The sequence below is a fragment of the Dermacentor andersoni genome, unplaced genomic scaffold (genome assembly GCF_023375885.2).
Source record: "Dermacentor andersoni unplaced genomic scaffold, qqDerAnde1_hic_scaffold ctg00000044.1, whole genome shotgun sequence".
In the NCBI taxonomy this organism is placed as follows: Eukaryota; Metazoa; Arthropoda; class Arachnida; order Ixodida; family Ixodidae; genus Dermacentor; species Dermacentor andersoni.
The window spans coordinates 1,012,134-1,031,160 of record NW_027314758.1 but is presented as its reverse complement, the minus strand read 5'-3'; the positions used below and the strand labels follow the sequence as shown (position 1 = coordinate 1,031,160).

Genomic DNA, 19,027 nt, shown 5'->3' with positions numbered 1-19,027 from the left:
GGTTGCTATTATAACGTGTCCTAATTTGAAATTCCATGAGATATCTCAGAGAAGAGAAATAAAGAACACGGTACCATTGCGGCATAGAACAGCTGTTTGATAAAGATGTCTTCTGTGGCGGCATTCGTAATAACTTTTATGGGAAGTGCTATGACGGGCTCTTTGTACGCTTGTTCATGTACAGTTCAGCGCAGTATTGCGACTATCTTTCTATTTAGCTGCATTTAAGGAGATGGTGCATGTAAGTGGCACCGGGTACTTTCTGACTTAACAATGCCCACAACTATGTTCATAATGGAAGGAACGATTATAATAACTACAGTGACATCAGTTCTAAAGTTCACATAAGAAACAAATGTTCCTGAGAGTTCCCAAAATACAATATTCCTGCACAAATGAAGTTCATCATTAAGGCTACATTTTATCTACAATACTGCCTAACACGGGCAAATAAATTTCCACGGAAACAAAAATACGCGCGATTTATAAAAGAACAAGTGTTGCATCGACGATGGCCCCTTCACTCAGAAAGTATGCTTGAGCTCTCTTAAGCCATTCGTATTTATGTATTCTTTTGAGAGTACGGTGCCAACTTTGCTAAAATAGGTTGGGGTCTATAACAAGAATATTTAAACCGCTTTATGCCTGGCCTGTATTCATGCTAAGATACTTTTCTTGGTATTGACGTCTTATACTTGATGGGCCATGACATGAGAACAACAGAAATACTTGTTAAAAGTAGATTTCCCGGTTATTGTTAAGTTGAGGGTATTGTGATGCTAGAAAGAACACTAAATAACAGCTGTGAGACAGAGAAACTCGGGATAACTTCTCTTCAAATGTGATACTGCACCTCTTAAGTTATCCCTTTTATTGCATTGCTCCCTCCCCCCAAAGTGAAGCCTTACATTTATTTTTGGTTAGCAGAGTGTTACATTTGCATTCAGCGCCATGTTAAAGTATCTTGTTTCTGGCCGTGGTTAGCAAGAACATTGAAACATATGCTGCATCTGCGTATGTAGACAACGGGACTGAAAGGGAAGCAATGAGGTGAATGGTGCAATCAGAGTCCCTTGTCGCCGTTTAACGTGCAGCTCCCTCGGCCGGCTACCTAAATTACAAAGTGGTCTGTGCACAACTAACTGCGTGAATGCTGCCCACGGAGCACCTGGAACCAGACGATTTCAGTGCGCACCTATGGACATTGAGGACACAAGTAATACTGAAATAATTACCGCGTACTTATAGACAAATAAATTCATTTGTTTCCTCACTCACACCGTACTTATTCGAGTCTAGGCCGATAGTAAAAAAAAAACTTGAGTTAGGAAACTACTAGGGTTTCTTAGATTCCAGGATCTTGGTGCTGGAAAAATTGCATGCCGCTAACGCCGCAGGACAGTACTCTGTACCAATTACTCGACGCTGCCGCTTCCATACATTACTGAAGATTACTCTAACGCTACGTCATTTTGAACGCACTGAATGCGTACACCGCGGGAACAGTCATTGTGAGCCTAATTTTTAAGTTCGCTTTCGGTGTGACAGTAGCACCGAACAGGAGATGTCATTGCCACGTTTCAAATGTCTAGGTAGAACCTTCGAACGACACATATCATGGACTGCGCACGTTGAAATACTGCTTTCCAGTACATGCAGGATCTCGGGCATTCTGTCGAGGGTACGTTTTTTATTACCAAAAGCAGTCAAACTTCTCCACTGTAAATCTTTGTTTTTATCTCATATAAACTACTGCCATCTTGTTTGGAGCACGGCGACTATCCGCAAATTACATATAATACATAAAAAAGGCTATTCGCTCTAATGCAAATATTCCTTATGGCAGTCACACTGCCCCACTTTTCAATGAAATGAATCTAATTACTCTACTATACTATTATCGCACAATGCTCATGAAGCGGTACCACGTAGGCTTTAGAAAGGTTATATGTATAAGCACCATTTCAAAACTAAAGCACAGGACACTTATAATACTCGTCTCGTTAAAAAGCGGGAGATTCCGTGCATGCGCATTAATAGGCGAAAAAAAAAAATGCTGTGATTTCTTTTGCCGTTGTACTTGAATAAAGGAACAATCTGAAAATACTGATTATGGTCCTTCATCGTTTCTTTTTACGTTCTTAAACTCGCACTTGATGCTCTATTTTGTTTATGCCACTGTACCGCTTTTCTTATGCTATTATTTAACTAATGCTTGTTGTACCTTTTTTTTCTTTGATACCGGGTGATTTGGTCCATCTTATTAGCATTTCTCATATGTTCTACTCTTACTGCTCATGTAGCATTTATTGGAATATAGTGTATTCATCGACTGCCTTTAACGTTAATACCATGCATTGTAATTAGGTTTCTTTTGGATCTGTACTCACAATATATCTGAGATTATTGTTTGTCTTATTAAGCGCAATTTCTTATTTGTTTATTTTTTGCTTTAAGTGCATTCTTACATTGTTGTATTTGCCTGTCGCTGCCATTTGTACTGGGTGGTGGTCCTAGTCAGGTCCGTGTAGCGGCTTTTTGACGATAGCCCTCAGCATCCCGAATGTTGGAATAAAGTTTGATTTGATTTGATTATAGAAAGCTACCTACAGCGAGCCGGTGCAGTGCGGGGTTGGCACAAGAAATTGGTAATATAAATGGTATTTCGTTTTTGTGGCTTTTGTCGTTTTATTATTATCTAGGTGAGCTTCCTTCCAAGCAGAATAATTATGCAGATCCAAAGCACCGGTGAGAATCTATGTGTAGCGGAGCTTTCGCGAAGCGGTTAACGAGCTGCCATAAGATTGCCCATTTCATTCCTGCGTCTTTGGCGCCAAGAACACTGGCGGCCACGTGTCCTCTCGCGTACTCGTGCGACACATCGCGACAAACCTTACACGCACTTGTATTTCCTCGTTCCTTCTTAGTTATCGCTTCCTGGCCAGTCCGTTGTGCATATGTGCCATAGTATGGAAACCATAATCATCATGAGCACGCAGTTGTCCTCTCAAAAAGCTAGTTTACGTTTGGGCGATATGTAGCCATTGATCTCTACTTTAAGGAACATAGTGCATATCTGTTTATGTACCTCCTAATAACTCCCCTTATGGGCATGCGCCATTGTAGCACTCGCTACTTGACAACCTCCCTTTGTGGATAAGTGCCGAAGTATGGAAATAGCGATCACCGTAATCAACACGACAATACCCTTCCTGGCCTATGTCCCCGTTGTTATAGGCCATCGTATGGAATCATCATAAACCCGAGCTGAGCAGCTCAGAGAGCTAGTTGGAGTTGACACGATGTGTATCGCAAATTTTTTGGCAATCCCTCTTTGTGTGTGTGGGCCAAAATATGGATAGCACCATTCCAATTAACACGCTGACATACGTTTTGGCCAAACCCCGCTTTGGGTATGTACCATAGTACGGAAATCATAATCATCATCAACACACGGCGATCATCTCAAAGCGCCAGGTGTCATTGGCACGATATGTACCACTCAGTTCTTAGCCAATCTCCTGTTTTGGGTGAGTACAACACTATGCAAATCATCTTCATAATTAACATGCGGACATGCTTCTTGGCCTATCACACGTTGTGGGCATATGTGCCATAATATGGAAATGATCATCGTCATCAACACCCGGCGACCATCACGACTTTAAGCCTATTACAGAAGTGGAGTAATTCAAATCCATTAGCGATTGATACGGATAAAACTAATCCTGTACTATTTACACAACAGCAAAAGCACGCAAGCTGCAACACTGATATTTATCTCGGATCGGAAAGAATATAATTAGTTGATAATGTAATAACGGTAGGGGTTTTAAGCTGATTATCTTATGACCCATATTGCAATTTACAAATTCTAACAGTGGACTTCACAAAGGCGGATCCACTTGAAACGAATTCTCAGGACGACACCAGTTTTGAAATATAAATTCCCGAATTTTGCGGAGAAATGCATTCGCCTTCCAGTTACTGGTGTGCTGTTACGGTTGGTATCTGGTACCACGTGCAGAAAGGAATTTCACCCGACCTTCTTTCACCATGCCTCGTCGAAATGAGGCCTGACTTCTGCTACGGTTGGCATCCAGCACCTCGCGCAGCAAGGGCTTTCTCTCAACCGAGCTTCACCCACCATGCCTCGTCGAAATGAAGCGTGACTTCCTAATTCGCCATGGCAATTTCGAGTGTCCATCGGTCTGGCGGAAGCCCCGCAGTGTTTACAGGCCTCTTTTGTGTGTGTGTGTGGGCGACATTAGAGGGACCCTTTCCTCGAACTCTATAGGAGAACTTCCACGAACCAGCAACGCGCAAAAGAGACGGACAAGCGTCTAGAATTCCAGGAGGCTCGGTACCACCAGAGGCGTGGTATAACCGGAGGCGGGGCCCTCTTTCCGCCAATCAGACTCTGTGCCGGTCACGTGACGTCGACGGAAGCAAGATCCCTCCCACGATTGTAGAGAGTCTACTTAAGGGGCTCCGAAATGTACTTTTAATCACTTCATGCTCTTCTCCTCTTCTTTCACCAACCTCTGAATAAACCGTGCAAGTTTCGCACTAGAAATCGTCTCGCCCTTGCTTGGTCGCCATGGTCTACCGGATGCCTGCAGCCCGCCGACAACGCCACGCTACCCAATTGCAACGTAGGTCGAGCTTCGATAAACAGGCGTCGCTACAACTCGGCAGCAGTACGATACGCTGCCCTGGAGTACCCAACAGTGCTTCAGTGCATGAAACGACGTTTTCTGAACAAATTAACTGGAACGCCAATGTATTTCTCCGCAAAGTTCGGGAATTCGTATCTCGAAACTGGTGTCATCTTGAAAATTTGTTACAAGTGGATCCGCCTTGCGAACTCCATGGCTAGAATTTGTAAATTGTAATATGGGCCATAATGTAGTTAGTTAAAAACTTATTTAGTGAATTTTTATTAATTAGTAAATCTTGCATCTCAATTTTTTGTGCAAGTATTGTCCGGCGCTTCGAGTAGGCTAGCTCATGAACTAGAATTGTAATATCTGCCACAGGCAACTTTTGAATATTTTTGAAAGTGTTCGCTGAAACACCCTGTATGTAAAGATGTGGATGTTTGTACTTGTGTAATCTGTTTTCCTATAGTGTATTTGCTGTAACTGAATGCCAAAGAAAGGGGCGGCATCCCGTCAAGCTTCTGTTGTTCAGCTTTCTGCTCCTTGTCCTTACATTTAAGTAAAAATTTCTGTAATATATGGAAATATAGAAGGAAAATGCGAAAGTAAAGTTGAAAGTTGAAATCTGAAAGTGCTAGATTGTGTTGGGGGGCACAAGGGAAGTCTAGGTGAGAGCCTTTACCCTAGATGGCGCCCTTTCCCCAGCTCTTGTCAAGTGTCGTGTGCTAAACAGCTTGTGAAAGAAATCATGCTTATTTCAGCTTATATTCTGCAATATTCTAAGTTGTTCATTGATTAGGGGAACCACGGGAGCCATCTGGCGATAACACAGAGTAGTAGGGCTGTAGTCTTCAAGAGCATAATCCTTTAATTAAATAAAACATAGAAACATCATGAACCTGCACAGATGATTCTTATTCCTGCAGCTGTAAAATAATGCAGAATGTTCAGAAATGGCAGGCAAGCACGTCTGTATTGAAAGCGTTTGAAGACTTGGAATGAGTTCGCTTTTAGGCCCTGTGAGGTACTTTCATTAAATAAGTAAATAAATAATTAAATAAATAAATAAATAAATAAATAAATAAATAAATAAATAAATAAATAAACAAATAAATAAATAACGCTTATTAAAAATTTCCGGCATCTTCTGTTAAGAAACTGATTCAAAGGTGGAAAGCACCTGATTTAAAGAATCCACCAACATAGGTGGCTTCTTGTGTCACTTTCACCAAATATAATGCCAGTTGGAATGGAGACGAATGAAAGGAAGAGAAGAAAGAAAACGGTTGCCTTCTTGTTGCGAAATATTGTTATTAACAAGTGAAGGACCTAGAAGTCTAGAGTGTCTAGAGTGTCTAGAGTTACCGGCATTCTCCTACGCTACACTTTGTATAGCTGTAGTCGCTCTAAACGGCTTAACAAACACACGCATAGAAAACTTTCGATAGCAGCACAGTGCATCAGCCTGCTGCTTTACTGATGGTCTTCAAACGAAACGAAATTGCCACAACGTTAGGCAGATAATTTGAATATAAACATCACGCCAGGAATTGTTGATATAGAAGGAGCCATGAAGTCGAACATACCCGGTGATCAGCATAACGGCGTCAGCGCCCTTGAAGTCATTTAGCCGCCCTTCGACGTACGACTGTAGGTTTCTCAGAGTATCTTCTGAAATCATACTTTCTCCATACATCACTTCGTAGGAGTCATGCCCCTGCTGCAGGAGGTACATCAGAAGAATAGAGTACAAGTTACGTCGTTAGATATTCATGTTGTATGATTAACTCCTTTTCACGTACACCTCCCTCGTTTTGCTTTTCTCCCTATTTGTTTCTTGCCTTCCAATTTTCTCTACATTTGTATTTTTGTACATAATTTGCTGTGTATAACAATTTACATGAACGAGTACAAAAGCTCTCAGCTGTATTTTGGAACTATATTGAACAGGGATTGATTGATTGATTGGTTGATTGACTGACTGAGTGAGTGAGTGAGTGAGTGAGTGAGTGAGTGAGTGAGTGAGTGAGTGAGTGAGTGAGTGAGTGAGTGAGTGAGTGAGTGAGTGAGTGAGTGAGTGAGTGAGTGAGGGATTACAAGAGTGCAGGGAATCATGTTATCGCTAGTCCCCGATGCAAAAAGTTTCTCGCTGATGCTACCGAAACTAGCCTGCTGCAACGAATTCGAACCACCTTCAGAAATTTTCCAACGTTTTCAAAGCATGCCATGCGGGAAGCGCTGGTCTGCAATGAAATACTTACTTGTGCACGTTCAATTCCAACAAGTCTAGGTATAATTTTTAAGTACCTCACACTTTCGTATCGCAGTTTGACCTTCAGGATGAAAACAAAAGAAAAAAAAACGCTTGAAATAATTAAAATTAGGCTATTCCAAAGTTTGACGGGCGGTAAAATGAAACTCTGCAAAAAGTTTGAAACAGCTTTTTTTTTGTCATCACCTGCTTCAATCGAAATGCACACACAGGCCGCTAGATACACAGGTGTACGAGATGCTCCAAACCGCATTGAAAGGAGCAATCCGAAAGGTACTCGCTATAGACGCCAAACACGTCCCGCTACCATGGAACCGATGCTCGGAAAGACAGTGCTAATGGCGAGGCAGGTAATATACCTGCCTCACCTATGCACTTTCACGGCAGTAACATAAGTAACAGGAATAATTTTCATCATCATCACCATCAGCCAATCTTTATGTCCACTGCAGGACGAAGGCCTTTCTTGCGCTATTACACCCCCGTCATTGCGCTATCTGATTCTAACTTGCCTCTGCAAATTTCCTCATTTCATCACCCCATATAGATTTATGCCGCCCTGGTTCCTTCTCTTGGCCCCCCATTCTGTAACTCTAATGGTCCACCGGTTATCTACTCCACGCATTACGTGGCCTGCCCAGCTCCATTTTTGGCTCGTAATGTCAACTAGAATATCAGCTATCCCTATTTGCTCTCTGATCCAGACCACTCTCTTCCTATATTTAACGTTACACCTAAATTTTTTCGTTCTATCGCTCTCTGCGCGATCCTTAACTTGTTCTCGAGCTTCTTTGTTAGCCTCCAACTTTCTGTCCCGTACGTATGTTAGCTGCGGCAGAATGCAATGATTGTACACTTTTCTTTTTTTTGTTCAATGACAGTGGAAAGCTCGCAGTCAGGATTTCGCAATGACTGCCGTGTGCGCTTCGACCCACTTTTATTCTTCTGTAAATTTCCTTCTCGTGATCAGTGTCCTCTGTGAGTAATTGACCTAGATAAACATTCTCCTGCGCAGGCTCTAAAGGCTGACTGGCGATCATGAATTATCGTTCCCTTGCCAGGCTATTGAACATTACCCCTGTCTTCTGCATATTTATCTTCAACCCCTCTCTTACAGTTACACAACCTCTCTTAGACTTTCTTGGTTAAGGTCCTCTAGTACTTGTTGCAATTTGTCCCTACTGCTGCTGAACAGGACAATGTCATCTGCGAACCAAAGGTTGCTGAAATATTTGCCGTCGATCTCCACTGCTAACCCTTTCCAGTTCAATTGCTTGAATAGGTCTTCTAAGCATGCAGTTATTAGCATCTTAGAGATTGTCTCCTTGCCTGACCCTTTATTGATACGTATTTTTTTTAGTTCTCCTGTGGAGAAGGAAGGTAGCTGTGGAATCTCCGTAGATATTTCCCGAGATGGTCACGTATGCCTTCTGTACTCCTTCATTACGCAATTCCTCTATGACCACTAGTATCTCTACTGAATGAAATGTTTTTTCATTTTATGTAAAAGCCATATAGAGATAGTTTACATACACCTTTCTAAAACAAAAACGTTGATAAAGGTGCTCAAGGGCTCATAAGTGAACTTCAATTTGCGTTTTAAACTTTTAGGCACACAATGGAAACAAAATACCTCACCTCATCTCTGTCACGAAGAAAAATAAAATGTCTAAATATTCACTATGGTGAATCTCACATTCCGTGTGCTGTACTGTGACAGTCTAAAATACGTTATTTATCGTAAATATGTTCTACTCATGACTGCGTACTGCTTTTCTCGTTCAGCCTCTTAATTACAAACGTTGTGAATTCAATCATAAAATGACCTGGTCACTTAGTCACGAGCCACTTACGCCATTGAATAGTACGACGAGATATTTCACCAGTTTTTGAAGGCTCGAGAAGTGTCTGTTGTGTTCATAATCGGATATTAGAAACACATCAGGACGAAAAACACTTGGAAGTTCGCTTCTGGCCTCTGAAACAGAAATTTTATGGCAATGTGGGATGCCACGACAAATACAGTGCTAACTCACCTGCAGTAAAATCTTCAGGCAAAGGTTCGAATTCTGGAACTAATTAAGTGGTAAAAACAAAATACGTTCACTATTAGTGTGCTGCTGTTCCCGTGTACTAAAAATAACTCTGAAAATTCTTACTTGATTTAATAACATTTGCTTTGTGTGGCTTCACCACATATAGTCTGTGAGCAACTTGTCCGCTCTCAGACCTTTCAGCTTCAAATAAAGGTTGAATGCGGTACGTGTGGTTTACAAGGCCCTCCTGCATAAAAAAAAAGGAAGTGAACGTGGGCCAAATATTTGTCTGGTTTTGTATTTTTTTCTAAAGTGTATGTGAAGGGGAAACTGGAATACCATCACAATTCCATTTGCAGTTTCTTCCAGAAGAAGAGAAGCCAATGTTTTTTTGTTTTCGTAAAGATTTCCTTCGATATCCTTGGATTCAAGCTGGTGACAAAACAACAAAAAAGCAGCCTAAGGTAAGCGAAGTCCTTTAGTCGTCCACACGAATAAAATCTATATTTTTTTTACACTTCGCGGAATTCTGAACAAGCCGAATTTCATGTTTCTTTCTTCAATACCCAGAGGGCAACAAAAGTGCCCCAGGAGATTTCCGTCTATTCTTCTTGGTCATTCGCAACGAACGAAAAAGGGCTAAGGTTATTACGTGAAACATGGTATTTTATGAGTTATTAGCTTCACTTAAGATAACACATTGTCATGTTAGTCGCTACAGAAGGTAACAGCCAGTGCTTATTCTCTCTCCATCTGTGCGTACGGAGTGTATAGGAAGTTTGATAAATGCATCCGCTGCAGAACAAAAAGCTCCCATTTAGCATCTCTTTGCATCGCTTTTAATTTTAGTCATGTAATACAGGTCTACAGACACCGTGCTCTTTGCTTTGGCACATGATCAGCGGCCTGCCCGGTTGCTCCTTCGCATCCGGTTTCTTTGAGCAAGTCGCCTTTGTCGAGATCACTGTCATCTCGGCGGCTGGCCTTTCGGCGCATCTCCGGCACCACCACTAGCCTTCGGTACCTTTTTTGCTACACAGAACGATGCCTAACTGCGACAAAGCATCGCTGATTTTTCGAGCGTGGGATGCTCTTATTTTCAGAGCACGAGATAGGAACGCCTTTACTTTAGCGACCAAAACAAACACTTGGAGCAACAAACTCGCTCTCTGAAGACCTGCCACAAACCTACGAGCGAGTTTGCAACAGTAGGTTTAAATAGGCCGGTAAGACTCAATGGGTCGCTAAGCTGTTCAGGCGAGTCTCATCAGCGAAGGGCACTTGGTCAGTGGCAAAACGCTACGACAGTCACTATACTAACTGTCGACAACTATTTGGGTGTAAACAGAACTACAATCACTACTAAAACAAATATTACCAACAATTCAAGGCTTTTCCTCCTTCTATGCAGTTGCTTCGGTAAAGCAGAACATTTACTCTTTTAACCAAGCTAAGGTATCTAAGCTTTATTATTAGTTCTTAGCACTTTGAAACCTTTCGCTGGTCTTGAAAAGTAAATAAGATTGTTAACACTGTGATGCGTTTACACTGCGAAGTGCTAACTTTATTGCTCAGTCCTTCAAAAGCGAGCACTATGATATTATTATGGAGCTAACGTTCTTTTTTGAAAAACTAGGGACGAGGAAGAAATACACATTGCACGTAGCACATATATCCCATATGCAGCTAGAAACTTCAGTACGGAGCATTCGTTTCTTTCACTTTTTAAGCAGTGTCGCTTGCTCTTTAGTCGTAAGCTGAATGCGACACCACTTTTCCTTCTGAAGAATAATTTTAGCACTTGCAAACATTTCCTTGCGACTTTAAACTGCGCTATATGGTGTATGGTGTCATCATAATTTCAATGCACAGAAAGACTGTCCAAATGAACCCACCGTTCGAATGATGCGTTTGTTCTTCTCGAATGAGTGCACAGTCAATGTATCGTGCAGTACGGTAGCTTTGTGCAGGTGCACAAAGTTTCCATCACTTAAGTGGACAGCCCTCTCTCCATTTTCACTCCTCGTTTCAAAGAGCAGAGGATAGACTAGTGTTCCGGGATCACCTGAAAAATTGAAGGCCCATTTCTTAACCGACTGGTTGCAAAGTAAGAAGAAAACCACCCTATTGCTCCGAAATTTTTCTATAAGTGCTCAAAATTCAGTCATATTAAACAGACAGTGGAAGAGGACAAGAACATAATAGTATATCTAATTCTGCCGGTTAGATTTAAATGCTTCCTTGTAATTGTAATAGTCACCATTGACGTAATCGTGGTCGTGTCACGTATTTCGACTACCTTTCCGCAACCATGCCACTCGCTGCATGGTTGCGCATATTAAAAAAAAAAAAAGAAGCTGTCTGGTTTGCAACTGAAAGCTTTCTTCGAGATGGTCCCGGATTCAACACGCCGACGAGAAAAATTGTTCTTGAACAGCCAAGCTTTTCTTTTTGTGAGAAACTCCTTTTTTTGTAGCTTCTGCCGGGCTTTTCCCCTTCAGTCACACATCTCGTCTAATAATACGGACAAACTCCTACAATGGGTGCACGGTCCTGACAATAACTTACTCCTCTCTTTCACGATTGAGTCTGGTCGGTCTCTTAAATCGTGAAGTCTGGAGTAAAGCAGGCACTGAGGCCAACATTTAAATAAACACTTCTAATTAAACTTCTACACCGCAGATTTCCGTGGAATCGTTTTGCCATGTCCATGTAAACTTGCGCTTACTTTACTGATTTCTTTGAGAAGTTAATCATCAACTAAATATTACGTTTGCAAATACCTTGAGAACCTTTATGTTATGCTCTCAGCCGAAGTTGTTCTTGAGGTATTTTTACTAAATGCTTATTGCCCGGAACTTCTACGCTATTTCCCTTGGACACTATACTACCTCCACAGTTACCCACCACATTCACTCAGTTCAGGTCCTGCCAGCTTTCCTTGTCCATAATGCTGCAGTGAACGTCGAAGGACTGATGTATTAAAACCACCGATGAGATCATAGGCGAATCCCAGAATAATGCTAGGCACGTTTCGAGAACTGCTCCTCAAGACAGACTCCTGAAAGTCGCGAAGGTTCTATCAACAGCGCATTCTTGTTCGACAGATATATATTTAAACCCATAGAGGTGCAACTTTAGCACTGTAAACGTTTTGTTGCTCTTATGTGTTCTCGTAATTTTCTGATTGCACTTAATCGTGTAAGTACAATGCATAAAGATATCCCTCTTGAGTGTTCATTTTTCACTGAGATGTGCAAAAAACAACCACAATGAAGATATTCAACGTAAAAAACCTATTCTTTAGTAATAGGTCTGTTGCCTGCGGCCAACACCAGGCTGAACGCTGAAAGCGAGCTTCACCCCAAACCACCTTCGACTACGTGTAGAACTTGTCCAGACAGTTCATACCGGATGCGAAATAAATGGGAAGATTGCATTTCCTATGTATTAACTAAATGATATAACTTCAGCCGGAAATTTTAGGTTGGGCGTTCTGCTCTGACCATGATTTTAAAATATAGTGAGTCGTGCGCCACAATTCTTTTTATTGGTCCTTTATCTAGGCTCTAACCCTACAAATGAGCCTCGCTGCTTGTAATTCAGTGTTGGCCGAACACATTTAGCTCAAGACTTCATGCTGAAAACTAAAGCTCGTCAAGGAGAAAAAAATATTTTTCTGGGTGGAGCAACACTAGCTCATGAAGCATTAATAACAGTTACACTTATTACTGACTGGTTAGGGATTATAGTCGCGCTAGGTCAACACTTCCGATAAGACAGAGTAAACTGAGGACTGATTTGGACAATTCAGCTGCCGTTACGCATACAGTCAGCTCGCTCCCACACTAGAAAAAAAAGTCATCACTATTTTAGACAAAATTCTTGATATGCGTGCCCAACAACGTACACCACACAATGCAAAAGTATGACACCTGATTGTACACTTACTATTAGATTCCCTCGAACAGATGATGATTGGTAATTGAAGCACCGACAAATACATCAAAGTAAAACGCGACATATCGCATCAAAAACTTTTTTTTTTCGCTTACTGATCCAAGATGCGGGCACTGCCAATTCGCGCTATAAGAACAGCAGTTTCAGCGAGCTCAGAAACAGTATCGCCTGCGTGACGACTTCTCTATATGCACGGTGCACTTCTGAGGCTTGAATATTCACCCAAGTGAGCTCGCGCAATCAATTGGCATTTCTGATATCAAAGAAAGTGACTGTATGTCGTCTGGTCGGTGAAGCTCCGAAAGAACTGGTCTGGCCTCTGAAAATATCAGAGCAGTGCGCGCTGTGTAAAAGGTTATGTGAGCGCAATTTCTAACGAAAAGTGTACAGCAGGGGGTTCAAGTCAGCCTTTCACGGCGAAAGTAGGAGGACCACGCAAAATCAACGGAAAGCAAGATGAAGAAAGGATGAACACGTCTTGCGTTCCGTCAATTTTGCGCTGTCCCCACATTTTTTCACCATGAACCAAGTATTCCAAGCCACAACTTTAGCAACCTTTACCCGCCTTTTCCATGTTTGTTGTTTGTCTAAGTGCAACATTTAATGGCTTGACACCTAGATAGATGGATAGATCTACCTGGAATATCAGGTGGACAGATTCAAGGCATGTATCTTCTGCGAGTTCGTTTCAATTCTATCCGGGGTAAGGCGCTATTAGCGATAAAAATTAATAAGAAGTCTTGACTTACAGGAAAAAAAGTAAATATAATAAATGTTGGATCGTGCAATGCTGACCTTGACCGTGAGGTTAAATAAAGTACACTTCATACGCATACACACTGTCAGTACTCTGAGACTTAAAGCTCGACGGAAAAAAATTTACACGCAGGACACAATGCCCTCCGCTTGTAAAATGCGCACAGTACCATATCATGTGACATCTGTACGGAAGTCTCTCCCTTTAAAACCAGCCGCCAGCGACAAGACCCGCACGTGACGTCACTGCACTAACCCTTTAAAACTAACATGCCGAGGATGACGAGACCGCCTTTGACGAAGATAGGCCCTCCTATCGAAACGTTGGACAACCTTTCTGAGGCACCTTATCCCTGTTTACAAACATTATGCCACAATCTGTTCGGAACGGTAATTTAAAACGGACTCTAGAGACCGGAATTACACAGAGCTAAAACTAATACATTGTCGTTCAAATAACGGCGCCGCAATTGTGTACAACACAGCTTCCAAAATCGAGAAAATGACGGAATTTTGAGAGAGAACCGTCACGGTCACTTTCGCGGTGTAGAACTAGATGCCGTTGACAACGTGCATACCGATGAAAAATATTAGCCATAAGTAGTTGGCCACTGATACCTGGAAACAATCTACAGGTACTTTGCAATCGAAAATTAAATGAAATGCATCTAGATCTGTTGCATTTGATTTTTCTTAAGCCTATAATGGCATCGGTTCAAGTTCAGAACTCTTGCGTCTTTCACCATCAGAATTCCATCGGATGGTTCGGAAGCAAACAAGTAAATCTGCTTGTCGAACAAAAGTAGAAAATTTGAGGCAACGTTGTCGAAATCATAAATAGAGCCCAATTTCTTACACTTTACGAAAAAAAAAAGGTGCGAGATCGAAGACATGCATAACCAAACAGTACATGATACGTTTAGTCGCATAAATTATCAATCTTCATCACGCGTTTCCATGCCGTCACACGGGCTGCGCTCAAGCGTAAGTACAAGAAATATATAGTTGAATTATTTATTCAGCCCCTATCAGATATCTTAGAGCAAAAATAAACCTTTTTGCAGTTAAACGAGAACATTCACAAAATACTGCCATTTTATTGCGTAATTTTGCACTATCATAGATGGTATCTGATTTGATTTTTCTCAATTTACATTTATGGCACCGGAGTAACGATGTATTTTGAGTATTCACTTTTGTTTTAATAAGTTTTTTCCCTTATTGGCGTGCCTTACACATATTGCCGACGTATCGACAAGTGGACTCGTCTTTCTCAAGGAGGCATGTCGCGTTGAAAAAAGAGAAGTCCACTTGCCGAAACGTTGGCTCCTGTTTCTACATTGTTCTTGTTTTGCTCATTGTCTTGAATTTACATCTCCCGCCTTCCCCGTGTTTTCTCTCACGCATATTGGGGACTTAAAAGACCGTGAAGGATAGGCCACAGTTTTTTTTCTTTTGGTGAAAGTCAGTGCCGACGCACTTGAAGAATGTCAAGTAACCAGCCTGAAGACACCAAGCGCACAATTGCTTTTTTTTTTACGGGAGAAAAAAAAAGAAAGAACCTCAACCTTTCAAAAAGGTGAGTGACTCCTCTGCGGTACAGTTGCCACAGCCAAATAGAATACCGCGGACAGGGGGCAGATCGTCGCAAGAGCGGCAGCTCTTACGAGCAATTTATCGTTTGCCATGACCAAGACAAGGAACAGGAAACGCTGCACCATTAACAGCCGTTATTGTAAGGGCGTAACCACTGCTGGTCCCGTAAGCTTGAAATTGAACTGCCTGTCTTTTGCGCATACAATATATTCCCGAAACACGCAAAGCGACAGTTACGAATATATTCAACAGAGGTTACTTTTATTTATTTATTTATTTATTTATTTATTTATTTATTTATTTATTTATTTATTTATTTATTTATTTATTTATTTCCAATACTGTTAGCCCCTGCAGGCTACAGGGGTGGGGAAAAAAGAATTTTCAACAAATACGTAACGCGGGTTCCGCAATAAGCAAACAATGCATTCAGCAAACACATAATGATAGTTTACGCTCAAATAATTCAGCTGTGTGCGTTTCAATAAATAAATCTGCGTCAAGGCTGTTCCAATCGACTATAGTTTTAACAAGAAAGGAAAATTTGAAGGCACCAACGTGGGGCACATAGGGCATTACAACCTGAGGCTGACCTGTACGTGGGGACACTCGTCCAGGGGGACGCAAGCAGAGTCTGGAGTCCAAATTTAATTTATTCTTATACAGTTGGTACAAGAATTTCAACCTGGTTATTTCTCCGCGCGTTGCGAGTTCGGGCAAACAGGTACGAGATAATAACGCAGTTACAGACTGCGTTATTTCATCATCATAATCATCATAAGCCTGGTTACGCCCACTGCAGGGCAAAGGCCTCTCCCATACTTCTCCAACAACCCCTGTCATGTATTAATTGTGGCCATGTTGTCCCTGCAAAGTTCTTAATCTCATCCGCCCACCTAACTTTCTGCCGCACCTGCTACGCTTCCCTTCCCTTGGAATCCAGTCCGTAACCCTAATGACCATCGCTTATCTTCCCTCCTCATTAAATGTCCTGCCCATTCCCATTTCTTTTTCTTGATTTCAACTATGATGTCATTTACTCGCGTATGTTCCCTCACCCAATCTGCTCTTTTCTTATCCCTTAACGTTACATCCATCATTCTTTCCATAGCCCGTTGCGTCGTCCTCAATTTAAGTAGAACCCTTTTCGTGAGCCTCCAGGTTTCTGCCCCGTATGTGAGTACCGGTAAGACACAGCTGTTATACACTTTTCTCTAGAGGGATAATGGTAGCCTGTTGTTCATGATCTGAGAATGCCTGCCAAACGCCCTCCAGCCCATTCTTATTCTTCTGATTATTTCAGTCTCATGATCCGGATCCGCAGTGACTACCTGTCCTAAGTAGACGTATTCCCTTACCACTGCCAGTGCATAGCTACCTATCGTAAACTGCTGTTCTCTCCCGAGACTGTTCAACAACACTTTAGTTTTCTGCAGATTAATTTTTAGACCCACCCTACTGCTTTGCTTCTCCAGGTCAGTGAGCATGCATTGCAATTGGTCCCCTGAGTTACTAAGCAAGGCAATATCATCAGCGAATCGCAAGTTACTAAAGTATTCTCCATTAACTGTTACCCCCAATTCTTCCCACTCCAGGTCTCTGAATACCTTCTGTAAACACGCTGTGAATCGCATTGGAGAGATCGTATCTCCCTGCCTGACGCCTTTCTTTATTGGGATTTTGTTGCTTTCTTTATGGAGGACTACAGTGGCTGTGGAGCCGCTATAGATATTGTTACGTGTAGAAAGACACAGACGAAAGAGGCTAGTTACAGGTTATTTACACTGGACTGGAGCCAGAGCACCAGGCCGATATTCACTCGCGCCAAAGGCCCAGACCCACTTCGTCGTCGTTCTCGAGGCGGCTCGTCCCTTGAGCATCGCTCGATGATATCGTAATACTACCCCCCGGTGGCAAAAGCGCCGTCACGGTGCTGTTAAATATCCAAGGGGCGTGGAGAGTTGTAGGGTTTGAGTCGGGCGACGTGGACAATGTCACTGGTTGTCACAGCAGAGGACGTAGTGGGCGTGGCTAGAACGATTTCGTAGGTGACATCGGTCACTTGGCGAAGCACGCGATATGGGCCCGTTAGCAGGAAAGCAGTTTTTCACGATGGCCAACTTTACGCGGTGGTGGCTGAAGCAACACGAGGGTGCCGGGCACAAAATTGACATCACGGTGACGGAGGTCGTAGAGTTGCTTTTGTTTGCCTTGAGAGACTTATAGACGAGCGCGCGCAAGTTGGCGAGCATGGTCAGCATGGGCGATAGCATCACGGGCATAAGCGCTAGTTGATGCTGTGGTGGACGGAAGCACAGTGTCCAGTGGTAGCGTCGGTTCACGGCCATACAAGGGGTAAAAAGGAGAAAAGCCAGCAGTGTCGAGACGGGAAGAGTTGTACGCAAAGGTGACGCAAGGTAGAGCCTGGTTCTAGTCACGGTGGTCGTCTGAAACGTATTTGCATAGCATGTCTGTAAGGGTGCGTTTCAAATGCTCAGTGAGGCCGTTCGTTTGAGGGTGGTAGGAGGTGGTAAATTTATGCTGTATTGAGCAGGCACGCATGATGTCGTCAATGACTTTGGCTAAGAACGTACGGCCACGGTCTGTTAGCAATTGACGCGGAGCACCATGAATCAAAATGATATCATGCAGGAGGAAGTCCGCAACATCAGTTGCACAACTGGTCGGAAGAGCGCGGGTTACGGCTTAGCGGGTCGCGTAGTCCGCCGCGACTGCAACCCACTTGTTTCCTGATGTAGATTCCGGAAATGGACCGAGAAGGTCTAAGCCGACACGATGGAAGGGTTCGGCAGGGATGTCGAGCGGCTGCAGGTAAGGAGCGGAGAGCTGGGAAGGCTTCTTGCGTCATTGGCAAAGTTCACAAGCGGCGACGTAACGTCGTACGGAACGGGCAAGGCGCACCCGCCGTGGTTGCTCAGTGGCTATGGTGTTAGGCTGCTAAGCACGAGGTCGCGGGATCGAATCCCGGCCACGGCGGCCGCATTTCGATGGGGGCGAAATGCGAAAACACCCGTGTACTTAGATTTAGGTGCACGTTAAAGAACCCCAGGTGGTCGAAATTTCCGGAGTCCCCCACTACGGCGTGCCTCATAATCAGAAAGTGGTTTTGGCACGTAAAACCCCATAATTAAATTAACGGGCAAGGCCCGGCCAGAAAAAACGGTGACGTACGCGGTCATAGGTTCGAGATACGCCGAGGTGTCCTGCCATTGGTGCGTCGTGAAGCTCTGCTAGAACCGTTGAGCGGAGGTGTTTAGGCGTGACGAGTAGGAACTCAGAGCCGTCCGGATGAAGGTTATGACGGTACAGAGTACCGTCGCGGAGGACGAAGAGGCGTAGACTAGCATCGGTCGGAGAGTGTTCAAAACGGTCGATGAGTGCTCTGATGTAGGCGTCACGACGTTGCTCGTCGGCGAAATGAAGCAGCTGCGACACAGAGAATACGCAAGCAGCAATATTGGAGGAGTCAGGGTCGTCAACAGGGTAACGCGACAAGCTGTCAGCGTCTTGGTGCAGGCGGCCAGACTTGTAGACCACGGAATATGAAAATTCTTGTAGCCTCAAAGCCCATCGACCAAGCCGGCCTGTAGGATCTCTTAGCGATGAGAGCCAGCAGAGAGCATGATGGTCAGTGACTACGGAAAAAGGGCGACCTTAAACGTAAGGACGGAACTTCGCAACCGCCCAGTCTACAGCAAGGCATTCTTGTTCCGTAATGGAATAGT

At 43.1% G+C, this 19,027-nt stretch overlaps 1 protein-coding gene across 1 annotated transcript; it reads right to left on the bottom strand.

Annotated features, from left to right (window-relative positions):
- Positions 1–8,906: 8,906 nt before the first annotated feature.
- LOC129380340 (uncharacterized) lies at positions 8,907–13,009 on the bottom strand. Its single transcript, XM_055061144.2, has 5 exons — positions 12,921–13,009; positions 10,865–11,034; positions 9,309–9,401; positions 9,093–9,216; positions 8,907–9,008 (listed from the first exon to the last, which is right to left on the bottom strand). Exons 1-5 carry the CDS (start codon positions 12,991–12,993, stop codon positions 8,926–8,928), a joined length of 543 nt encoding a protein of 180 aa, XP_054917119.2. The 5' UTR covers positions 12,994–13,009; the 3' UTR covers positions 8,907–8,925.
- Positions 13,010–19,027: the final 6,018 nt, after the last annotated feature.

Bases quoted from the DNA above. Each gene is read 5' to 3' on its own strand.
- LOC129380340 (XM_055061144.2), bottom strand. From the start codon at position 12,993: ATGTCGCGTTTTACTTTGATGTATTTGTCGGTGCTTCAATTACCAATC. The intron at 11,035-12,920 runs GTAAGTGTACAA...TCAATTTTTCAG, and splicing joins CTGTTCGAGGGAATCTAATA to GTGATCCCGGAACACTAGTC. The intron at 9,009-9,092 runs GTAAGAATTTTC...CCACTTAATTAG, and splicing joins AGCAAATGTTATTAAATCAA to TTCCAGAATTCGAACCTTTG.